This window comes from Sciurus carolinensis, chromosome 13, assembly GCF_902686445.1.
Source record: "Sciurus carolinensis chromosome 13, mSciCar1.2, whole genome shotgun sequence".
Taxonomy (NCBI): Eukaryota; Metazoa; Chordata; class Mammalia; order Rodentia; family Sciuridae; genus Sciurus; species Sciurus carolinensis.
In genome coordinates, this window is record NC_062225.1 from 48,303,966 (window position 1) to 48,330,207 (window position 26,242).

General features: G+C 36.9%; 1 protein-coding gene across 1 annotated transcript in view; it reads left to right on the top strand.

The window, feature by feature from the left end:
• The first annotated feature begins 2,560 nt into the window (after positions 1–2,560).
• Rtn4 (reticulon 4) overlaps positions 2,561–26,242 on the top strand; it is a 63,634-nt gene continuing 39,952 nt past the window's right edge. Inside the window, 5 exon segments of the mRNA XM_047521936.1 lie at positions 2,561–3,338; positions 17,128–17,184; positions 18,057–18,980; positions 18,983–19,540; positions 19,543–20,436. Coding sequence (XP_047377892.1) covers positions 2,798–3,338; positions 17,128–17,184; positions 18,057–18,980; positions 18,983–19,540; positions 19,543–20,436 — 2,974 coding nt within the window. The 5' untranslated portion in view covers positions 2,561–2,797.

A 26,242-nucleotide genomic window follows, 5' to 3' on the forward strand; every position in this document is an offset into this window, starting at 1 on the left:
CTGGCTCTTGCATAGATTAATAATAAACCTGATATGGTAACATTGCCAGGAAATCTTGTTCTACTTTTCCTTTAAAAAAAAAAAAAAGAACTTTGTATTTCTTAGCTATTTACCTATTACCATAATTAGATGTAAATAATATTCTCATTAACAACTTCCTTTTTAAAATTTTTAATTTTGAGGTAATTATTTTTATTTTTTAAAATTGTTTGTTCTATTTAGTTATACATGACATCAGAATGCATTTTGATTCTTTTTATACAATGGAGTACAACTTTTCATATCTCTTAGTTTTAGATTCACAGAGTAGATGAAGAGAAAGTCCAGAGTTCCCAACGCTTTCGACCCTAACGCTCAATTAGTTTCCTTTCTATTAACATCTTGCATTGATGTGGTCCATTTGTTGATGAGCCAATATTGATAATAAAAATAGCTATATATATATATATATATATGCAGTTCAGGGGATCAAACCCAGGGCCTTGCACATGATTAGGGAAGAACTCTGCCACTGAACTATATGCTCAATTCCATATAGATGATTATTAACTAAAGCCCATAGTTTACATTAGGGCTTTTTGTGCTTGTTATTGTTTGTTGTGTAGTTCTAGGGGTATTGCTAAGTGTATGTTATATATCCACCATTACAATATTATACAGAGTACTTTTACTGCCCTAAAAATATTTAGTGCTTCACCTATTCAACCCTCCCCCCAAACCCAACTTCTCTTTTTTAATACTCAAATTAAGCCTAAGGTAACATTAATTAGTTGGAACTAAGAATTTGCTTAAATAACCAGTGATTCCCTATGGCAATCAAAATGTCTTAATCATTAAGGTACACTAGCACTGCCCAAAAGAAATACAATGTGAATAATGTCCATATTTAAAATTTTCTAGAAGCCTATTTAAAAACTAAGAAGACACAAATGAAGTTAACTTGATGCTTATTCTAATATATTACAATATTACTAATTTCAACATGAAACCAATGTGAAGATTGATATTTTTACTTTTTTGGCATCAATTCTGGAAATTCAGTATGCATTTTACACTTAGTAAACATCTCATTTCAGGCATTCTGAGTACTCAGTAACCACAAGTAGCCAGTGACTAAGGTATTTGACAGCAAAGATGCAGTCTTGTGAACAACCTGAATGTAGGTTATCCTCTTCCAGGCCTCTGGAGCAGGCATGCAGCCAATCTATCTTAAAAATATTGCTATGTTTTTATTGGTGCATTATAATTATACATAATAGTGGGATTTGTTGTTACATGCATATAGTACAACCACATAATTTAGTCAATTTCATTTTCCAGTACTTCCCCCAGCCCCTTCCTCTATTTTGCTGAGCTCCCTTCTATTTTCATGACTTCCCCTCTCTATCTTGCACACGTGACAAACAGGACTCTTGACTTTTTGAGTTTGGCTTTTTTTCCTTATCATAATGCTCTCAAGTTCCATTCATTTTCCCGCAAGTGATTTTTCATTCTCTTCATGGTTGAATAATGCAGCTAATATTTTTTAAAGGTATACTAGAAAGATAAAAGAGCTCTGTAAACCTCTGGGTGGTGATTCTTAGATGTTCTGAACCACTTTCTTTAAACTCACCAGTTTTGGAAAAAGTAGATTGGGGAACATGCTTTTCCCCCCTCCCCGCATATCAAACCAGTGAGTATTGGGCTTCCTGACTCCCAGAAAGCCTGAATCATCTGAAATGTTGACTCAAGGCTTAAGGTGATCGAAATGTAACATGAACCAAATTTGCACTTCCAAGGCATCATGCAGTTACCCTTCCTCTTTCCCCTCTCTTCCCGCCCCCTCTCTTTTTGGGTGACTCATTCTCCTACCCTGTAAGTCCAGCAGCGAGCAGAGCCTAAAACACCCTTTGGGAGAAGAGCCCACTTTCGGATGACAGGCCCGATATTCCCAGATAATCTAGCAAAACTGTTTTGCCTACCTCATTCAGGATCTGCCGTATAGAATGGGAATGAGCCTAAAACTAATACCAAAAAAAAATTTTTTTTCTTGAGAGTAGGTGGTGGTTGTGATATGGTTAGGAATTTAAGTTTAAAAAAATTATTTCAAAATCTTTAAAAATCCTTACGGCCTACTTCACAGTCCTGTTAATACCTTTCTCACTTTGGTTTTTTCCTTTCGGGGAGGAAAGTTTCCACCTCTAGTCCCCCAGGATAACGCCCTTCCGGCGGCCCTCTGGGAACCTCTCCAATCCCTCAGGGCAGGCAGCCCGCCCCCTGTCGCAGACTGACCTCAAACTGCAGGCATGGCCAGACCCCACCCCACATCCACCCAAGTCGGGGGTAGGTGGGTGGAGTTCCCCGATCCAAACTCCGCCCATCGGGCTCAGCACCAGCCGGTAAAAGAGAGAAAAGGAGTAAGTCCCACCCATTTTCGTCTTCTTCCCTTTCTGTTGGACCGGCCGATTGCCCATCTTCTCTATCCCGCAGCCGATTGGTCCTCTCTCTCCCGCGCCAGTCCCTGCCCTCCCTTTTGGGGCGGGTGAGTCACGCCAAACTGGGCGGAGAGTCTACTGGCCTCTCTCCTTCGCTCGTCTGGGCGGCGGCGGCAACTGGGGACGGGGCGGGTGGCGCATCACGGGCGCGGAGGCAGGAGGAGCAGTCTCATTGTTCCGGGAGCCGTCGCCACTGCAGGTCCCTCGGCTCGATTGGCCCGGCCCCTCTTAGTCCTCCCCAACCCCCACAACCGCCTGCGGCTCTGAGGAGAAGCGGTCCCGGCGGCGGCAGCAGCTGCAGCATCATCTCTGACCCGCCCGCCATGGAAGACATGGACCAGTCGCCTCTGGTCTCCTCGTCCGCGGACAGCCCGCCTCGGCCTCAGCCCGCGTTCAAGTACCAGTTCGTGAGGGAGCCCGAGGACGAGGAGGAAGAGGACGAAGAGGAAGAGGAGGACGAGGACGAAGACCTGGAGGAGCTGGAGGTGCTGGAGAGGAAGCCCGCCGCCGGGCTGTCTGCGGCCCCAGTGCCCCCCACCCCCGCAGCACCCCCGCTGGACTTCGTGGCCCCGGCACCCCGGGGACCCCTGCCGGCCGCGCCCCCCGCGGCCCCGGAGCGGCAGATGTCTTGGGACCCAAGTCCCGCGTCGTCGACGGCGCCCGCGCCATCCCTTCCGTCCGCTGCGGCAGTCTCGCCCTCCAAACTCCGCGAGGACGACGAGCCTCCGGCGCGGCCTCCTCCTCCTCCCCCGGCCGGCGTGAGTCCCCAGGCCGAGCCCGCGTGGACCCCGTCCGCCCCGGCCCCTGCCGCGCCCCCCTCCACCCCGGCCGCGCCCAAGCGCAGGGGCTCCTCGGGCTCAGTGGGTGAGTGTGCGCCCTCCCGCCTCGCGCCGCCCCTCGCGCCCCTCCCTCTTTTGTGTGCAGTCCCAGACGCCTTGGGCAAGGCCTCCTCTCCGCCCGGAGGGGGCTTTGTCTGCCGACGTCGGGGCGATGGCGCCCCCCCTTGGTGGGAGGCGCGGGGGAGAAGGGTGGGGCGGCCACGGCAGCCTGGACTTGTTCTTTATTGTCTGTCTCGGTTTCGGGGACACGTGCACCCCACCCCACTCCTACGTTCTTTCCTCTAGTCCCCATTCCACTGCGTCCCGGGAGTTAGGCACCACCCCTACTAGGAGCTGGGTGTGTACCGAGGAATTAGGTTGTGGATTCGTTGGGTTGACTTGGCCTCGAGGTGAGGATGGAAAGGCCATGGCTCCTTAATCTTTTTAGGGGAGGGGCTTTTGTTGACTAGTCTGTTTCTCTGGGGGTCTGTTGGCTTGTATTTAGCCCGGCTCCCCTCCCCACTCCCTGTCTGGCGCGGGGCCCCCTTGCGCTTCACCCCTCCTCCTTTTGCGCTTTTGGGGAGCTGGCTTAGTGGAAAACGTCCACATTGACCCAACTGCAGTGAAGGGAGAGCGCCCCCAGTGGTGTGGTGAGAGGAGAATTTGGAAAAAGAGACTTCTGGCCAAGTCCTGCCACCGCCCAGCTCTGTCGGGTGTTATGTGGAGACTCCCCACCAGCTAAACCGAGCCAGGGAAGCGGGATCTGGGCGTAGTGTACCGAGGGTCGCAGTTTTGCCAGGGTCTTAGCTGCAGGATGAGAGGAATCGCCAAATATTAGTGTGGACCGGCTTAGCCTCTTGATGCATCATTAATTGGATCTTAGAGGAGCAAGCAAAATGGTTGACATTTTAAGGGAAAACCTGTGGATTCATTACCAGGAACTGGCTAAATGAATTTGTGGCAAATATACCATGAGACCTAATGAAATATTTCTTTTTTTTTTTTTTTTTTTCTTGCGGTGTTGGGAATCGAACCCAGGGACTTGTGCTTGAACGCAAGCACTCTACCGACTGAGCTATCTCCCCAGCCCCCCTAATGAAATATTTTGACGGACGTTTTCATATATTATGAGAGATACTATTTTTTAGAAGTATACGTTTTTTATGGACTAAAAACACGTAGTCTATTGAAATTGTTTCAGATCTCTTCATTCACATGAGTACTTGATTGTATATTACTTTAAAAAATTTTAGGAACATTGTTTTATTTCATGTATCTAGGGAAATTATTTCGGAAGGAATAAAGTTAAGTTTGTTAGAGATTGAGAATGCATCAGAGATGCATATGGTTAAATAATTTGTTGCTTTGGGACATAGTGTCCTATTAGCAGTAAGACCTTTATGTATAAAGGTCAAGAATGAAGTGGTGTAACTGCCTGCTGAGAGATCCTAGTAACCTTGTAGGATTTGGGAGGTGGTTCTTTTCCCAGAAAAAGAATTTATCAGTCTGAGATCATACAATTTGTTTTCTTCTATTCACTTGTACACAGTGGGGAAAATAAGCCATTTGTAATGCCTCTGAGTAACATTTTGATGCTAACAAACTGGTAGGCAATACTTAAAACACTAATTACTATACTAAAGATAGTAGAAGATCAGAAGTAACTCAAGGTTTTTTTTTTTTTTTTTTTGGCATGAAAGACATTTGAGGGAAATTAAGGTAGAAATGTCAGGAAATGTAATGATTGACAAAAGAATATTCACTTGTTCTATATTCCTTCCTAGGAACGTGGAATTTTGTTTTTTGAACACTGGGGATTCAGCATTTTCTTAAAGTCTGGATTTGTTGGAATATTAAGTTCAGAAGACAAAGGAGAGATAATAGTGCCTATTCAGGGATTCTGTACAATTTCGTATCCATGATACTTAACTTGGAAACTCATATTCTTCTAGTAAATGCAAGGACAGTGATAACAGTTGTGGATATTTAAACTGTTTCAGAGCATCTAGATTTCTTAATGCACTGAAGAGTTTGTTCATTATTACCCTCATTGTTGATTGCCTTCTAAGACAAAGACACTGTTCTTTGTAGGCTTTAAGGGCATAGCAATAAGCAAGACACTTGTTCTCCAGGGGAGAGGAATACAGATAATCAGCACATGAATAACTCAGAATAGTGGTGTTATGAGGAAAGTAAACAGAATGAGGGCATAGGAAGAAAAATTGAGATGTGTGGGACCTTTCTTATGTTGGGTGACGCTAAGAAAGATCTAAAGAATTCAAGATTTGAACTTCAGAGATAAATTTCTAGGCAATGCAAGGGCAAAATCCCTGAGGCAGTAATGAGCTTTGTTAAGTGTTTGGATATCTAGTAAGAATGGTGAGAAAAACCTGTGGAGAGTGGTGACAGGTGAGTGTGGAGCTCTAGGCTGCCCCCAGATCATTTGGGGCCTTTTAGAGACTGTAGTAAAAAGTTTGGTTTTAAACTACTTATTTTAGGAGTATGCTTCTTAATTATATTACAATTTTGGAGTTAAAATATTGTCTTGATTCACAGGGACTAAGAGGACTGTGAGTAAAGACAAAAAGGAGGTGAGAAATGTGCACAGCATGGTTAGAAACAGGCTAACCTAACTGGAACAGAGTTTATAAATTCCTAGCATTTGTGCATTTAATATTGCCATTTACATTAGTTTGTTTGCTATTGTCCTTGTAGCATCTCCACTGTAGTGCATTAACTCTGAAGTGAGATTTATGCATCTTATTCGATGACCATTTTTCATAAAGAAATGTAATTTCCATTTGAAAAGGTGGTTGGCCAACTGAGTCTTGGATGTGCAAGGGAAACTGAATAGAAATTGATTTGAGAGAAGTTCATATGTTTTAGAAACGATTTTGAGCTGGTCTCTGGACATATTCTGAACCATTATTAAGACTTAAAATGTGTGGCGAATCTGGATTCTGAAGCATATATTGAATACCAAATTAAGGAATTTGGAGTTTATCATTCCTGTTTTAATCCATGCTCTGCATTCAAAGTTGACCTTGGTTTTGCTAATTTATATTTTGAAACCAAAAATGTTTTTATTGCAGTTATTTCTTAAGTATGAAGTTACTTCATTATTTTTCATTCCTCTCCTAAATTGCTGCCTTAGGCATTGGGAAGCCATTGAAGATTATTGAACTGAGGCAAGCATTATGGAAAGCATTTTTTGAAAATTGGTAGCAATATTCAGGATAAGTTGGGAAAAAAACAGGTGAACTATTTAGAAAACTTTTGCAGTAATTCTGAGAGGGGTGAGTAGGGTATGGATTAGGTTTTTACTGGTTCATTAATGAAAATGAAATAAATGGGTGGGTGGGTATGAGGGACTATAAGAAGCATGATTTCTTTAATTGGCTGTGGTGCTCTATAGTTAGGTTATATAGAGACTTGATGAAAGAAGAGTTGATAGATCTTAGAGGCCATGGTTATAAATACAAAGAAAAGAATATTAGTGTCTATTAAATCACATTCAGCGACTGTCCAGAATTTCTGTTTTGCCATGGAAATGTGTATAGGATTGAACCTGGCTCATTAAGTGTTTAAGACGATTAGTCTTTTATTTTAATAAGTCATTTATTATCTGTTCTTAATATAAAGTTCATGTGAACAGTGATGTAACATTCCCAGGAAGTAGATGCCTCTAAAAAAAAAGAATGTCATGTTCTGTACATTACCTCTGTCTCCTCTATTTTTATCTAGAAGAGAATGGAAAGGAATAAAAGTGGTGAATGTAAAGATTCTGAATCAATTATTAATCCATTTCTGATTTTCTGACGAGTTAAGAAAATTTGAGAACAAGTGGTATGCTTTTTATGGATAAAGTGAATTATGTTTCAGATGCTTCCTAAGAAGCAGATTGTCTTTTATAGTAAGTTGCAAATCCCCTCTTCATAATGAGATAATGAATACAGGTAGAAGCTTTGATAAATAAGTGGAATTGTATTAGAAAACATGCTATTTTAGTGCTATAGCACTGTAAACTTAGAGTTTACTATAGCTTATATAAAATCTTTCTAAGAAGGAGCATATAATCTTTGTTCATTAGTTGGCTCTGTTTTTTGTGAAGTTTCATAATACACCTAAAAGCAGTTCGTTTGAAATACTATTTATTCAACGCCCCCAATTTAAATGGTACATTTTAAAGGTACTTTGTTAGTCTAGAATGAAAGTACCAGCTGAATGGTTATTTTTCTGTTTTTTTTTTTTTTTGAGCAGGTTAGGGGTCGGGGGTAGTTGCTGGGGATTGGACCCTGGGCCTTACACATGCTGTGCTAAACATGGGTTCTACCATTGAGCTACACTTCCAGCCTCTGTCTGATATTTTTTGGAACTTCTTATATAGAAGTAAATGTTGCAGAGACACCATACATATAGTACTTTTTTGAGATGTTTTGTTCCTTTTTCTAAATATACAATTTGGAATGTTCATTTGGGGTGACAGTACCAGGAATAGAAACTAGTCGAAGAACTATATAGTTCATCAGTAGTGTTTAAAAACCTGAATGTGACCTTTATGGCTACCTTGTTTAAGGACGCAGGCATACGCAATGGTGAGACCCAGCTTTAATGATGCCAGGGTTTTCTTAGATGAATGCCATCAACCTTTTGAATCCTGAAGGAGGAGTTGATAATTTCACATATAAGTTTCTGGGTTTTGTTTCTTGGAATGATTATTGAGAAGCTGTTTTCCTCATTTGTTCTCATGACATTGTATTCTTATTGCTTCATCATAGTATGTATCATACTGTGTATATGGCAATGATATGTTTACGCATTTCTCTTCTCTACCACACCATATACTCCTTGAGGAAAAGGATTATATGGCATTGTGTCCTAGTTGTTGAATGCAGTGCCTTAGATGTGGTAGGGACTCAGTTACTTGATGAATAAGATGCTACAGATGGATGTTGATTAGTCTCTTTTCCTTTACTATAACAAAATACCTGAGGCTGGGTACTTTATAAAGAAAAGATTTATTTAGCTTACAGTTCTGGAGACTCAAAGGCATAGAACTGGCTTGATATGGCTTTGGTAAGGACCTACGGTGGATGGTATCATAGTGATGGGGAGAGATCATATGGTGAGATCTGGATAAGGGGGAACGGCTATAATTTATTTAATCAGTTCTTTAATGATCTAAATATATTCTTTGCTTTTTCTATTACAAAGATTGCTGTGAATACTCATATTGTTACTTGGGAATACTTGGTATTATATGTGTTGTAGAATAAATCCATGCAAATGGAAGTGCTAGTTCAAAGGGTATTTGCGTTTAAAATGTTAGATAATGGCAAATTGTCCCACAAAGAGTTGTATTTCCCACCCATTGTGCTGAGGTACATTTTTCCTTATGCCTTACCAACAGTGTTTTGATTGGTACATTACTAAGTGGTTTAGGCAAGTTGTTCTTTTAATTTATATTTGTATATTTTTTTTTCATAGGTTTAGGTGCCAATGAATATTTTCCAGTTACTGCTTTTGCCTATTCTTTTGGTTTTTGGTTTTCTAGATGTAGGATCACTTGAGCTTTTATAAGGAAATTAGCTTTTTGTCATGTGTCTTTCTTGATTTATTTGCATTTTAACCATATGGTGTGTTTTTCTGTGCATAAATTTTTAGGTTTGTCTTTTTTTTATAAATTTGAATCATAAATGGTATGAATTGTGCAGGTCGTAGAAGAACCTTCTCTAGGATCATAAAAACTTTCTTCCATGTTTTGTCTTTGTATTTTTATGATTTCATCTTAATTGGTTCTTCAGTTTATTTGCAGTTTATTTTGCTCTGAAAATGAGGTAGTGATATAGTTTTCTATTTCAAGACGATTTCCCATATGTATCAACACCATTTATTGAATCATTGAACATAACTATTTTGTAATGCCACTGTTGTCATATTCTTGTACGAGTGAAATATTTTCTCTTTTGTTGTATTTGTCTGTTCAGACTGAAGTCTTTTTTTTAATATATATATTGTTTAGTTGTAGATGAACACGATACCTTTGTTTTATTTATTTATTTTTATGTGGTGCTGAGGATCAATCCCAGTGCCTCACACTGCTAGGCAAGCACTCAACCATTGAGCTACAACCTCAGACTGGAGACCAAAGTCTTTTAATTGCTATAACTTTAGAGAAAATACTAGCTAATAGGGTTTTTCCAGAATTATTTGTCCTGGCTTTTTGTGCGTACATAATTTTCTACCTGATTTTTAAAAATTGTTTATCCAGTCTTCTCCCTGTTGAATTTTAGTTGATTATATTACATTTATAGATTAATTTTGGGAAAATTGATAATTTTAGTATTGATATTATGTATTTCCACAGACACAGTTTTTATTAGTGAGTAGCTCTTAAACATTTAGTTGATTATGTGAAAAATAGCCTTTTAAAAAATATTAAGTATTAATATAATACTTAATATTTTTTTATAAAAAATTTTTATAAAAAATTAAGTATTCTAGCTTGCTTCATGTGAAATACAGGATCATACAGATGTTTGGCTCTTTTTCAGTTGATTATAGATAGACTGGAAAGCGAAGATAAATCTTCCTGTTTTTTCACTTCCAAAAATTTTGTGTTAAGAAAGGAAAGTAAATTCTCTGTACTTCTACCACTCAATTTTCTTGTTTTTCTTTCTTTGCTGTTTTTTTTTTTTTTTTTGTACCAGGGATTGAACCCACTTTTTCCTCTCCTAAGTACAACCTTTTCTCATCCTTTATTGTCCCATATTCAGTCCTAAGCCTAGTTTAAAAAAAAAAAAAAAAAAATTGTTAACTCACTCTGAACCAATGTACCAATGTGGAACACATACCACCAATATAGTCAGACAACTTCTTTTTTTTTTTTTTTTTTCTTTTGGTACTGGTGATTGAACCTAGGGGTGCTTTACCACTGAGCTACATTCCCAGCCCTTTTTATTTTTTGTTTTGAGGTAAGGTCTCACTAAGTTGCTCAGGGCCTTGCTAAATTACTGAGGCTGACCTCAAACTTGTGATCCTCCTGCCTCAGCTTCCTGAGTCTCCAGGATTACAGTGATGAACCAGCACCTTGCCCAGCTAACTAGACAACTTCTAAGTCTTGTTTCAACACAAAATGTCATAAACTTTCTTTATCTGTGGTAGCAGTTTCATCAAGGAGAACAAGCCATTAAAGAACTAACGATTTGTAAAATGTAATTGGCCAGTAAAAGATTCAGAGAATAAGCTGGGTGTGGTGGCACACAACTGTTATCCCAGCCACTCTGGAAGTTGAGGCAGGAGGATCACAAGTTCCAGGCCAGCCTCAGCAATTTAGCAAGGCCCTGAGCAACATAGTGAGACCCTGTCTCAAAATAAAAAAGTACTGGGAATATAGCTCAGTGGAAAATAGCCCCTGAGTTCAACCCCCAGTACTAAAAAAAAGGTCATCTGGTTATATTGGTGGTCTGTGTTCCAAATTGGTTAAGAAAGAGTTAACACTTTTCTTTTTTTCCTTTTTAAACTTGGCTTAGGGCTGAGTATGGGATAGTAAAGGATGAGAGGAGGTTGTACTTAGGAGAGGAGAGTAGCAGATAAAGGGAAAAACACAAGTCCTGTATTGTAAAGAATTTTCTGCTTTTAAAACCAGGGATGTTTTGTAGTTGTACTTTAAGAATAGTCACATGTTACATATCTATGTACTGCTTTTATGAAAATAACCTAACTTAGGGTTCTGTGTCTGCCTGCAAAGTTTTTTTCCTCCCAACTTTGGGTTGATTTGTAAACCTGGCTAATTAGAAATCACTGTTATTAACTTCCTTTATCTCAGTGTTCTTATGGCCTTAGACGGAACTGACCTAAAGCATTAAAAAAGTTTTTTTAAGCTACCTCTGCATTTTATCTCAGAAAATAAGGGAATTTACTTTTTTAATTCTGTTCTTTCTTCTAGGGAGATTATTAAAGATGCAATATCATATGTATCCCTTTTCATAGTTATCTCTAGATCATTTCAGTCTAAGTTTATCAATATCATTTTAAAATTAGGATTTTAACTAGAGTAATTGTTTTCATTTTTATTTACTTAATTATCAAATTCTGATATTTTAATTTTTATACAAAACAACTTGTTAAAAACCTGATTAAATGCTTTTTGCCTTGCTTAAAGTAAATTATAAAAATCAGAATTTAGATCAGGGATTTCATCCTTAAATTTTATTGGCTATGTATATACTACACACAGGTCTGTTAAAAGGATAAGGACTGTAAGATATCACTTCTGAATGAAGACTGAGATATGGGCACCAACCAGCATACCTAACAACATGCCATCTGTCTGCTTCACTAACATTTTTGTTAGTGAAACATATTGTGGGACCGCAGTTAAGTTTAGCACTGATACAATAAAATGTGTATTTTAATTGTCTGCTAAGAGTTGTGGATAAAACTCATGGCTTTGATACAGTATAATATTAGTTTGTTTCCCTTGCCTTATCTCTATTGGGGGGTTCCTTTTTTAAAAAAACTTTTATTATGAAAAATACCAGTGAAGCAATACAGAATAATGAATGAAACCTGTGTGTTCTCTAATTTAACTTAATTCAGACAGTACCTATCTTTAGTTCAGTTGCTAGTTGCAAGTCTAGTCCTCTGGAACTTCAGACTGATCAGGCTATAAATTGTGGTTCCATGACCCCCTTCTTGGGTTCCATTAATATGCTAGAGCAGCTCATATAATTCAGGGAAACATTTATGCTTTCCCATTTCTTATAAAAGATATTATAAAGAATACAGAAAATAGCCAGATGCATAAGCCAACACATAGGGGAAGGGAGTAAGGTAAATGGGAAGGGGCAAGAACTTCCCTGCCCTCCAGGGTACCACCATCCAGGAACTTCCATAAGTTCAGCTATGAAGAAGTTCTCTGAACCCAGTTCTTTTGAGTTGTTATGGGGGCTTCATTATGATGGCATGCTTGATTATATCATGGCCCTTGGTGATCAACTTAAGCTTCAGCTCTTCTCCCTGGAGGCTGGGACTGGAGTGAAGCCTGTGTTTCAACCCTGCAATCATGTCTTGGTCTTTACAGTGGCAGTTCCCATACTGATGCCATCTGGGGGATCCCCAACCACCAGTTATCTCATTAGCATACAAAAGACAGTCTATCACTTGGGGGAAGAGTCCAAGGTTTTAGGAAATGGGATGAAGACCAAATGTATATTTTGTCATAATACCACAACCTTATTTAGCCATTATAGCCTTAACCCCCATCAACCATGGTCCATATGCCATTTCCAAATGCTCATAAATACGTCCTTTTGTGTCTTGCAAATTATAAGGACTACTTTTAGAAACATAACCACAATACCCTTAGTCTAGTATTTTATTTTAAATCAGAATCCAAGCAAGATCCTACTGTTACAATAAATTGATTTGTCTTTAAATCTGAGGTTTCCCCTGGTTTTTCTCTTTGCAATTTATTTGTGAAATACTTTTCAATGTTTTTAATAAGATATGATTTACATATAGTAATGCACAGATCTTAAGTGTGAACAGTTTTACATTTGGCAAATGCATACATTCTACAAATGCATACATTGTTTTAACTTACACCTCTGTCAAGATATAGAACTTCTTTATTATCCTAGAAAGTTCTCTTGGGTCCTTGGCAGTCAGTTTTTCAGTTTGTTTCTTGTACTGGTTTCTTCTCCCACAGCTCTATTTAATCAACCAGCTTTGATTTCTTTTACTGTAGATGAGTTTTATTTTTTATAGAGCATCACATGGAATGATATAGTACATATCCTTATGTCTGACTCCTTGTATCTGAGAATGATATTTTTGAGACTTATCAGTGAAAATGCAGGTAATAGTAATTTGTTCTTTTTCACTCCTGAGTAATATTCCATGATCTGAAGATACCACAATTTAATTATTCAGTCATTTTTTTTTGGACATTTGAATTACTTATACTTTTTGCCTATTATGAACAAAAAATGTTATAACATTCTTATATAGATTTTTTAATATACTTTTTTGATATAGATAGACACAATACTTTTATGTATGTATGTGGTGCTGAAGATTGAACCTGGTGCCTCAATGTGCTAGGCATCACTCTACCACTGAGCTACAACTCCAGCCCCACATAGATCTTTTTGTAGGTAAATGTTTTTGTTTCTCTACCTAGGAGTAGAATTGCTGGCCATCGGGTAGGTGTATATTGAATTTTATAAGAAATTGCCAAAGTGTTTTCCAAAGTGATTTCACTTCTACCAACAACGTATGTGAGTCGCTCCATATTCTCACCAACATGTCATATATCAACTTTTTTACTTTTAACTAGTTGGGTATGTAGTACTTTCTCATTGTGGTCTTAATTCAAATTTCCCTAATGGCCAATGAATTAGACCATTTTTACTTGTCTGTTGGATATATGCATATTTTGCATAGTATCTTTTCAAGCAGTTTGCTCGTTCTTAAATTGGGTTGTCTGTCTTACTTACTGATTTGTAGTTTTATATATGTTTTAAATACATGACTTTGTTAGATGCATTTTGAATGTATTCTAGTCTATAACTTGCCTGGTAATTTCAGTTGATGAATTCTTTTAATGAGCATAAGTTTTAATTTTGAAGAAGTCTTAGTTTGTCCTTTTGTTTAGTGCATTCTGTGTACTAAGACACCTTTGCCTGCTCCAAGGCTGTGAAGATATGCTGTGTTTTCTGGAAGTTTTAATAGTTTTCATTTTTATGTTTAAGACTGTACACCATCTTGTATTAATTTTTGTTTATGGTATGTATTAGAGATTATTTTTTCCATATTTTTTCACTTGTAGTATTCTCTTTCTGATAATTGCTTTGTGCCTTCATCAAAAATCAGTTGACCATATAAAGTATGTCTTTGTACATCTGTTTTGTTCTAATGGTCTGTTTATTACTATAGCTTTAGAGTAAGCTTTAAATCAGATAGTTTGACTATCAATGTTTAATCTTTTTCAAATTGCTTTGCCTCTTCTAGGTTCTTGGTATTTCTTTGTAAGTTTTAGAATCAGGTTGTTCATTTCTATAAAATGTCTGTTGTGAATTTAATTGGAACTCTATTGAATCTGTAGGGGAGAATTGACGTCCTTGAGGTTTTATCCTATTTATAGGCAATCAAGTTAGCCTGTCATCATTTTGTGGATGCTGGCAAAAGACATAGGATGCCTAGGCCAGAGACAAAGGCAATGACAGTAGCTCAAATAGCAGCATTTTCTTGTTCTGGTTTCCTGAGACCCATTTCCCAGAGAGTTAACACTGAGAGGGACATCTGCATCTGCAGTGGGTTTTATTACAGGAGAGAAATTTTGAACTCAGGGAAACTGAGTCTTTTATATTATATAATAAGCATGCCTGCCTGTAACTCAATAGGAAGATACTGTTGCTGTTTTCCAAGGTCTGTTCACCAAACCAACAGCTTTGAAACACTCACTGTTCCCAAGATGTGTAAAAACAAGAAACACAGGAGTTCTGTTTCTTGACACTCAACAGTATTAAATCTTCCATTCCATGAACATTAATATATCTCTATCATTTAGATCATTATTTTTTCTCAGCAGTGTTTCTTAGTTTTGTGGTTTGGAATTTTGTACATTTTTTTTTAAGTTTAGGCCTAAGTATTTTGTTTTACGTAGCTATTATACATGGTATTTAAATTTTCTAATTTTCTATTAGTTGCTGTTGTTCCAAAATACAATTTGAGTTTTGTATATTATCTTTATATCTGTCTTACATCCTTGCTAAATTCACTATAAACTTAATTAAGGTATATACACCTCACACATCACTCATAGGATTTTTTTTAACTACACAGTCCTGTTGTCTGCAAGGTAGGATAGTTTTTACTTTTCCTTTCAGATCTTTTTGCTATCTTGTGGTGAAAAGGCTACTGGATTGCTTGTTTTATTCTGGATTTTGAGTGAATTTATTTGTGTTTTATGATTAAGTTTGTTAGCCGCATACTTTTCCTATATGTCCTGACCCCTTCAGTTGGTAAAAGTTTCCTTCTATTCCCACTTTGCTAAGAATTTTAATGATAATGGCTGTTGAATTTGGCACAAGCCTTTTTTGGCATATATTGGAATGATCAGTAAGACCACTGAGACCCATCCTCAACCCTTTTAGAGACAGGGTCTCACTGAGTTGCTGAGGGCCTTGCTGAGTTGCTGAGGTTGGCTTTGCACTTGCGGTCCTTCTGCCTCAGCCTCCTGAGCTGCTGGGATTACTGGCGTGCAATACAAGGCCGGGCAGATTTAGTTATAAGATATTTGACATTATGAAATTAGATCTCTTGACATTATCAAGGAGACCCACCCAAGTGCATATTCATGAAAACTACATCTCTTTTATTTTTATTTTGATCATTCTTGTCTAGCTTGACTTTTCCAGATAGAAGTGTCTAAATTTATTGGACTGTCTACCATAGGAACACCTCCTAGTTATCTCTCATGCTATTTCAAATTGTCTTAAGCTTACACCTTCTAAAGTGTGAAAAACAGAAAATCTTTAGCTCAGGATCTTTCATCTGCAGGTACAAAATGAACTTGTCCAAAGTTACTATACAAATTTATAGTGTATTGTCTGCTTGGGCTGCCATCACAAAAAATAAGTGACTTAAACAACAAATTTCTCAAACTTTTGCAGATTGGGAAGTCTTAAGATCAAGGTGCTGGCAAAGTAGGTTTTATTCTGAGGCCTTTTCTTTTGACTTATTGGTGACCTTCATCCCTGTATGCTCTGTGCTTAAGGAGAGAAGCAAGTGGACAGCTAGCTCCCTGGTGTGGCTTCTTGTAAAGGCACTAATTGCATTGACCAGGGCATTGACTCATTACTTCATCTAACCTTAATCACCTCCCCAAACCCCATTTCCAAATACTATCACGTAGGGGTTAAGAATTCAACTTAAGAATTGGGGAGCAAGACATAAACATTCGATCTCTAACATCAATAAGAAATTCAGCTCTGAAGCTGAATTACATGAGTCGCTTACTAATCGTGTGTTCTTGAGTGAGTTGCAGTTTTTCTTTTCTTTTTTTTAAATTTAAGTGTGTTAAATGGGTGATGTATTAATATCACCACTTAGGACATAAGGTTTAGGAGTAAAATGAATTCTTCCATGTAAAGCATTTGGAATAACAAGTAGCCCTCAACCATTGTTAATTTTAAACAAAACAAACAAGAAGCATTTCTAATGATGATTAGGTGGGGGCGTTTTTGTTGTTATTTTTTGGTATTTCTGACTCTGACATTTGGACAAGGGCATGCAGGATTAATATTCTGTGTGTACAATGACTCATAATCTTTTTCTTTGAAGATAGACAACCTAGGATGTGGGAGAAAATTCTCAAAAGTGTTTTTCTGAATTGAACATATGCCAGTAACAAAAGATTAAATGGAAGTAGTTATTAATTTCATTCAAATCTTTTAAATTTTGGGCTTGAATAGGACAAGATAATTTACCTAACTGAAAATGTGAGTAAAAATCTTGGGTGCAGTATGTGAAATGAGAACCCTGTCTTAAAGTTGCTTTGGTTCATAAGGTTTCTTTAACATAAACATGTTATGTTTCCTTTTGATAGATCCTATGGATAGCATTTAGTCAACTTTATAATATGTGGTGATTTGTCTGAATTAATGGTACTATTATTTCTAACTTCCTTTCTATCTTGTTTTTTTCTCTGTAGATAAGTTTTTGTTAACTTAATTACAAACTGAATCCTTGCTTACTCCTCTTTTATCTTTAGTCTCCTTCCAACCTGTCTTTATTTCTTCTGAGGTTATATTCTATTTGTTTTTCAGATGAGACCCTTTTTGCTCTTCCTGCTGCATCTGAGCCTGTGATACACTCCTCTGCAGGCAAGTTCTTTCTGCCAGCCTTTTATCCTCTATGTATTCTAACTTTTAACTCTTTAGTTGTGTTAACTCCATACAAGAGTAGTTTGGATTTACTGAAAATTAGTATGGTTCCAAGAATATTTTTCTACTGAAAAAGTTGAAATTTTCATTTTGTATGCTCTGTCCAAAGGAGAAATGGGCAGAGCTTGATAAATAATTGGAAGTGTGTAAGAAATTCTTGGACCCTTGATTTACTTACATATTGACCAGTCCTTTTTCTCACATAGTTTACTTGTGATAGCCAATATAAATGAATGCCAGTCTGTGGCATTTAATTATTTAGTGCTCCTTCTGTCAGCCAAACTCTATTCTCAAATCTTCTCTTTCTCAAAAACCAGCTAAAAGTAGCTTTTTTAGTTAATAATACTTTAGATTTTTCTCAGATTTGTGTCTTTGCATAGCATGTAATTGCCTTGGAAGCCATGCATATGTTTGAGTTTTTTAAATTGACAAATAATTTGTGAGGTACAATGTGATGTTTTAGTACACATATACATTGTGGAATTATCAAATAAATCTAACTAGCACGTCTGTCTCCAGAATTTTCTATTTCTTTGAGAATATTTAAAATTCTTTTGGCTATTTTGAAATGTATGATACATTGTTAGCAACTGTAGTCACCATGCTATGCAATATCCATGCATGTTTTACTGACAGTAGTACTATTTTCAGTAATTCAAGTCTACTTAGATTTATTAAGTAAATGGTATTAACATATCATTTTAGTTAACAGTGAGTCTTCACTAACACTATTTTTTGAGTCTGTCATAAAACTTGCATTGACTCTGAGAACACTGGCATTCTCTAACTTTCCTTTCTGTCCATGGCCACAGACAAAATTATGGACTTGAAGGAGCAGCCAGGTAACACTGTTTCGGCTGGTCAAGAGGATTTCCCATCTGTCCTGCTTGAAACTGCTGCTTCTCTTCCTTCTCTATCTCCTCTCTCAGCTGCTTCTTTTAAAGAACATGAATACCTTGGTAATTTACCAGCAGTATCACCCACACAAGGAACACTTCAAGAAACTTTAAATGAAGCGTCTAAAGAGTTCTCAGAGAAGGCAAAAAACCCATTTGTAGATAAAGATTTAACAGAGTTTTCAGAATTAGAATACTCAGAAATGGGATCATCCATCTCTCCAAAAGCAGAATCTGCCATGCTAGTAGAAAACTCTAGGGAAGAAATAATTGTGAAGAGTAAAGATGAAGAGGAGAATTTAGTTAGTAATATCCTCCTTCATAAACAACAAGAATCACCTATAGCCCTTTCTAAATTGGTTAAAGAAGAGGACAAAGTTATGTCTCCAGAAAAAACAAAGGACAGTTTTAATGAAATGAAAGTTGCAGTAGAAGCACCTATGAGGGAGGAATATGCAGACTTCAAACCATTTGAGCGAGTATGGGAAGTGAAAGATACTTGTAAGAAAGACAGTGATGTGTTGGCTGGTGGAAGTAATATAGAGAGTGATTTGGAAAGTAAAGTGGATAAGACATGTTTTCCAGATAGTCTTGAGCAAACAAATCATGAAAAGGATAGTGAAAGCAGTAATGATGATGCTTCTTATCCCAGTACACCAGAGGCTGTAAAAGACAGTTCAAGAGCATACATCACATGTTCTCCCTTTGACCCCAAAGCAACAGAAAGCATTGCACCAAACATTTTTCCTTCATTAGAAGATCATACTTCAGAAAATAAGACGGATGAAAAAAAAATAGAAGAAAAGAAGGCCCAAATTGTAACAGAGAAGAAAACCAGCACCAAACATCTAATCCTTTTCTTATAGCACCACAGGATTCTGAGACAAATTATGTCACAACAGATAATTTATTAAAGATGACTGAGGAAGTAGTGGCAAATATGACTGAAGGTCTGACCCCAGATTTAGTACAGGAAGCATGTGAAAGTGAATTGAATGAAGCTACAGGTACAAAACTTGCTTATGAAACAAAAATGGACTTGGTCCAAACATCAGAAGCCATGCAGGAGTCACTTTACCCTATATCACAGCTTTGCCCATCATTTGAAGAATCTGAAGCAACTCCTTCACCAGTTTTGCCTGACATAGTAATGGAAGCACCATTAAATTCTGTAGTTCCTAGTGCTAGTGTTTCTGCAGTACAGCCCAGTTCGTCACCATTAGAAGCTCCTCCAGTTAATTACGACAGCATAAAACTTGACCCTGAAAACCCCCCACCTTATGAAGAGGCCATGAATGTATCAGGAATAAAAGAAGACATTAAAGAGCCTGAAAATACTAATATAGTTGTTCAGGAAACAGAAGCTCCTTATATATCTATTGCATGTGACTTAATTAAAGAAACAAACTTTCTACTGAACCAAGTCCGGATTTCTCTAATTATTCAGAAATAGTAAAAGCTGAAAAGCCATTGCTTGATCATTCTGAGCTAGTCGAGGATTCCTCACCTGATTCTGAACCAGTTGACTTATTTAGTGATGATTCAATACCTGAAGTTCCACATAAACAAGAGGAAGCTGTGATGCTCATGAAAGAAAATCTCACTGAAACTTCATTTGAATCAATAACAGAACAAGAAAATAAGGAAAAACTCAGTGCTTTACCACCTGAGGGGGGAAAGCCTTATTTGGAATCTTTTCAGCCCAGTTTAGGTACCACAAAAGATTCCCTATTGCCTGATGAAGTTTCAGCATTGATCAGAAAGGAGAAAATTCCTTTGCAGATGGAAGAGCTCAATACTGCAGCTTATTCAAATGATGACTTATTTATTTCTAAGGAAGCAAAAATAAGAGAAAGTGAAACATTTTCAGATTCGTCTCCAATTGAGATTATAGATGAATTCCCTACATTTGTCAGTTCTAAAACTAATTCTAAATTAGCCAGGGAATACACTGACCTAGAAGTATCCCACAAAAGTGAAGTTGCTAACGTCCAGGATGGAGCTGGGTTATTGCCTTGCCCAGAATTGCCACATGACCTTTCTTTTAAGAACATACACCCTAAAGAGGAAGATAAAATCCAAGTCTCAGATGAATCCTCCATAGATAGGTCTGATATATCAAACGTGCCCTTACTGCCTCCAGATGTTTCTGGTTTGACAACTCAAACAGAGATAGGCAGCATAATTGAACCCAAAGTTTTTATGAAAGAAACTGAGGAAAAACTTCCTTCTGATAGAGAAAAAGAGGACACATCACCATCTGCTATATTTTCAACAGAGCTGAGTAAAACTTCAGGTAATGAATTCATGTACTGTTTTGTCCTTTCACATCACTTTTTGACTTGGTTTAAAATACTTCTTTGCATCACCTATTATGTTTTATAATACCTAATATGTCACATTTATTAGAACTTTTTCAGTGTTAGTGCTTTTTCTACCTATCTTGTACTCACCATACGCTCTTGCTCTTAATTTTTCCACATAGTTGTTAGTCACTTTTATATTGCTTCATGGAACCAGACATTTTTAAATTAGAATCATCTTCAAAATCTATTTTTTCTCCAGTGTTTGTTGATAACATGATGAGCAAGAGATATTAAAGATATTTTCAGATGTTTATTTTTATTTTAGAAATGATTTCATATTTACTTTATAAAGAACAGTTCTGTGGCATGTTTTTAGTATTTCAATATAGCACATTATTTTTCCAGTGAGAGGTATAAGGTCAGGCATATTGAATGGAGATATTTTCCAGAAAAGTGTAAACTGAGGTGTATCAGGAATTCTGAAAAGTTCTGAATCTCATTTTTTCTTTTGACTACATTTCCCATATACCTGATTTGCCTCAAGTGATTTTCCCCTTTTTAAAAATTTAGTGTTCTAATTTGGCTGATTTCTATTACACTGTGTAGGAGTATGTTTATGAATTGGAGATGGGTAGCACTTGCTGTCATCAGACCAGTTTAGAAAGTGTTGCAGTATTACAAGAAAGAGGAAATTCTAAATATTCAGGTAATGAGGTGTGAGCATGTAGACTTGGTGTTTGATGGATATGAGAGTCAAAGATGACTCGAGGAATTCTAGCTTCCTGGCATGTGCATGTATAGAGAGCAGTATGAGAAGCTCTGAGGTATAGGGAACATGAAAAAAGTTGACTTAGGAGAAGAAAAAAATTCAGTTTTGAATACATTGGTCTTGGTACCTATGAAATAAATGGATAGGAAGTAATGGATATTATATATACCTATATACTTTGCCATGAACTTGAAGGTAGAAATTAAAGCCACAGATGCCAATTATGGAGAATCAAGAGAAAAGAAAGATTGTAAAGGTGAAAGAAATGATTAGCATTATAAAAATCTAGAGAGGTCAGTTAAGGATTGAAAATTTGTCAAAACAGAGGGCAAGTATTGGTTTGATAGCAGCAAATGGTTGAGTGGGCAGGGCTACGGTTGAGTGAATTTTAGAGCAAATGGATGTAAGTGGTGACTATTTTAAGTCTGAGAACATGAAGGAAAATGTTAGCAAGCAGGAAAGAATGAGGTTGAGGAAGGGCAATTTTTTTTGAGGAGGGAAATTGTGATTCCAGGTGCTGGTGGAGTCTGAGGGTGGGCTGTGGAGCCCATGTGGAAGAATTAGTCTTAGAGAGGAAGAATGATACTGCTTTGTAGGGAATGGAAAGTTTGGGTGTTGATACTGCTGGGAATCTGTGGCTGGAAGTTGAATTATTTAATGGTTAACCTTTATTGTTCAAAGCAGTGTGTATGTTAGGTCTTTTGCTGAGAATGAATTGGAACATACTTGGGTGAAATAGGTGTGAAATACTTTGGGAATAGAGAAACAAATACTTTGTGTTAAGAATTTGTGAAGAATGAAGGGTGCCAAATATCCTGGGTATGGGTTCAGAGAAAGCAAATGGTTGTATTGATTTAAGGTTGTGTTTTGCTCAGTGGAAGGACAGTGAGTCAAGAGAGTTAGGAAAGAATAGTTGAAAGTGGTAGACTGTGGCATCTAAGTTGAGGAAATGAAGAAAAGAGGGAGTTGATAGGAGGGGAGTAGAATGTCAGTGAACTTGAGGTCCAAATTAGGTCTAAGAACCTAAAGTAGTAGGAGTAAAAATGTGACTGCCAAAATGTGGTCAATTTAGGATTACGAGTGCATGTGGGTGAATGTGTTGGATGTTGACTTTGGAATTTTAGAGCAATAGCTGTTCAAATTGATTATAAATGTTCAAGGTTTGCCTATGAGTCAAGGCCTCCAGTGGAGCTGGGTGAAGATTGCTAGAGATGAGGTTAAGTAAACTATAGCAATCAAGAAGTTGAAGTTAAATTTTCCACAGCATCGAAGTCACACATGATAATGACAAAACTTCAGATGGAGAGGAAGATTAGGAAATAGGGAGATAAGTCTTTGGTAAAGGACAGTGAGACAACTGATATGGTAGTAGATAAGAGCAATAAGGAAGGATAGAGAATGACATAACTGAATAGCCAAGGTCTGTTTAATAATTGTCTGGAAGCAGCAATGGTGAGCAGAGGGTATTACCATTCTCTCTCATGTAGGAGTAGAATATAGTAAGAGTACACAGCCTCTATTTAGAAAGTTCTACAGGAAAAGCAGTATCCTCAAGGAAGAGCCAGGTTTTGAAAATATGATAATGGCAGGCTTGTTTAGTAAAGAAGTTGAGGATTAGGAGAGCTGGTTGATGTGGAGTGAGGTTTTCACAACCATGGTAAAGTGGTTTGGGAGGGATCAATGGAGGGACAATACCTGAGAAGCCCAGAACAGTGTGGTGATGATAGCGTGGGTAAAGACCAAAGAGAAACCAGGATGTGAGCAGTCCTGAAAGGCTTCTGATGAACCCCTCCCTACCTACCCCAACACTGCCCTGAGAACTTAAAGCTACCAGCCCTCTGTAGATGGAAGCTCCCAGGAGTTTTTTAAACTCATTTCTCTCCCTCCCTTTTCCTACACTCTCCCTTTTCATCCCTTTCTCAGATTAAATTGTATATATGTATTTATGATTACACAAATGGTATGCCTTTACGCCATGTACAGAGAAACAACATGTATCCCATTTGTTTTCAATAAAAAAAATAAATTGTATATATTTATAAGATACAGTGTGACACTCTGATAAATATATATATATAATGTGTACTGACTCTAAAATGTAATTAGTGTTTTAAACATTTTTCTTCAGTCATTTTTTTTTTATCTTAACTGTTATGGCAGCTCACTAGGGAATAGAGAATTATTTGGATAACACTAAATGTGTATATTCTTCAGAAGCCATGTTGGTATAATGAAAACAATATGGGTAACATGAGTTCTAGTCTTGGCTGTACAACCCACAATCTCTTCATCTCTCTATATGTCACTTTCCTTTTCTACAAAAGGAGTGGGATTAGGTTAGATTTTTACAACTTGATAATTTCCTTCTTTGTAAAGGCATCTGTTTAAAACAGGTGAGTATTTCCTTATTTCAAGCATTGTGCTAGTTTTTTTTTTTTTTTTTTTTTTTTTTTTTTTTTGGTGGGTGGGGAAGACAGAAAATGAATACAAAATCTTACCTTCATGTAACTTTAAATTGGTAGAGACAGACTGGTAAGGACAGAGCTAAACATTGTGATACATGTTATAATGGTACATTTATTTCCCTGTCTTCCCAAAAGTGTGGACTAAGTGTACTGGAGTCAATGTACCAGCAAATATACCATTAGACTAATAATAGAGGCTTTGTCCTCAAGTGGCTTAACAACTTTATAGCATTCCTAATTATGATGTATAGGAAGTTTGGTTTTGTTTTTTGCTTTTTTGCAGTGCTGAAGATTGAACCTAGGACCTCATACATGCTAGGCAAACACCCTACTCTACGGTTTTTGTTTTTTTTTTAATGTCCAAGTCTTATTACTGTTTATATATTTAATTGTTAAAACATTGATAGGTATTAGATAATAAAATGTCAATTTCCTCAGATCATTTATTATCTCAAATTCTTGTTTTCTTAAAATGACATTTTGTAGGCAGAATTCAGTTTTAATTTTGGAAAGAAAGACATTTCATAAGGGAGATGAACAAGATATTATGGTGCATACTTTGTTGCTTTGTTTATTTTTTGAAGTAAAACTTGTAGGCTGAGGTGAGGGAAGAAGACCAGTCCCTTCCCTCCCCTGTTAAGGAGTTTGTAACAAACTGTTCTTCTGTTTTTGATAATTTTTAGTTGTAAATGGACACAATGCCTTTATTTTATTTATTTACTTTTATGTGGTACTGAGGATGGAACCCAGTGCCTCACACATGCTCGTCAAGTGCTCTACCACTGAGCTACAGCCCCAGCCCCATTCTTAATATTGAAATGTAAATGCTGATTTTTTTAGTCTGTGAGTATCAATGTCCACTCTATTTTCACTTGCACTATACCTCTTCATTCAGAGGCAGTTTTTATTGATCTAGGCCCAGCATTTCGTACATGTTCTTATTTAAATTTTTAAAAGTCCTGGCTAAAAATTTATGCTTTTGGTATTTATTTTTCCACTTTTGTTTTTAAAATATATTTTGATTATTATTGGCATTTTAAGTTTTCAGTTTTCACTCACTTTTAAAAAATAAGTAACAAAGTAGAGAGTAAAATACTCTTAATACTTCTATAAATTTATTCTACTGAATAGCCAAATTGGTAAAACTTCTGAAAAGAAAGTTAACAGACTGGAACTGTCACTTGAAACTTGAAATGTTTGTCGGATGATGCATGGAATCTTAGTTTAGCATAGGAATAATGATTTATGGATATCAGTGTATAAGGGTTGTGTGTGAAAAAGCATCAATACATCAGAAGGGGAAAAAAAGAGACCACTGGTATATTAGGAATAGCTTCTCAGAAGAGATGATTTTATGAAAGTTACAGATTGCAAATGTGAGTAAATAAATATAGACATTTATATATGTGTATACTCACACACACACGCACACATACACACAAAGTTTTCCAGATTCTTTTGTGATAGATATGTTCAGTACCTGATCCTACTCACTTGTAGCTAGGCAGAGAGGTAGATTTGTACACTGGCCATGTGTGATTAATTGTGAAGAAACATTTAGGTTTATTCAGAATTAAACTGAAAAATCAATCTATGCTAGAAAATGGTTTGTGGTACATCAGTTGCTAAATTATCTCTGGAATTAAGCAATAAAAACACGTTATCATTTATGGTTTGTTCTCTTTTAAAGCTAATTGCTTTTGTTTTAAGTTAGCTTTTTATTGGAAATAACTTCAAACTTTAAAACAAAGTTGGAAAAATAAACAGTAGAAAGAATGCCTTATAACCCTTTATTTGAATTCATCTGTTTTACTCCATTTGCTTTATTATTTGTAATTTCTCTCTATGGGTGTGTATACATACATATACATTTATATATTTGTGATTTCTCTTTCTGTATAAACTAGATGTGGACATTATATGTCCATCCTTATTTTTTCTGAGCCATTTGAGAATAAATTATATCTTTGGCTTTTTACCCCAAAATACATCAAATAGAGATCATTCTTTTAAAACCTCAGTATAGTTTTTAACTTTATAAATTTACATTGATATGCTTTTTTCCAGTCTCTCATCCATATTCCAATTTTGTTAATTCTCCTCATAATGTCATGTATAGCATATTTTCCCCTCTAGTACAAGATCCAGTCTAGTTGTCATGTGTCTTTTTACTCCTTTAATCTGGAACATTTCCAATATTTATGTCATAGGATGTTAACAGTTTTAAAGAACACAGATCCACCCTCTCCCCCTTTTTAATACAACATTAATCATTTTGGATTTGTCCAGTGTTTCTTAAAAATTAGACTGAGGCTATGGATTCATGGTCAAAAATTCTGTGTAGATGATGTAGTGTCCTCATGGTATTATATCTGGAGGACCTGCTATAAACCAGTCTTTCATTGGTGAGGTTAATTTTTACCATCTGATAAGGTGGTTCCTGATTTCCTAATTCTATAATTATAGTATTGTCTCTCTTCCTCCCTCTAAACTAATAATCATTCTGAGGGCTGACACATACTTCAAGACATTGCAAATATCCTGTCCCTATCAAAATCTGTC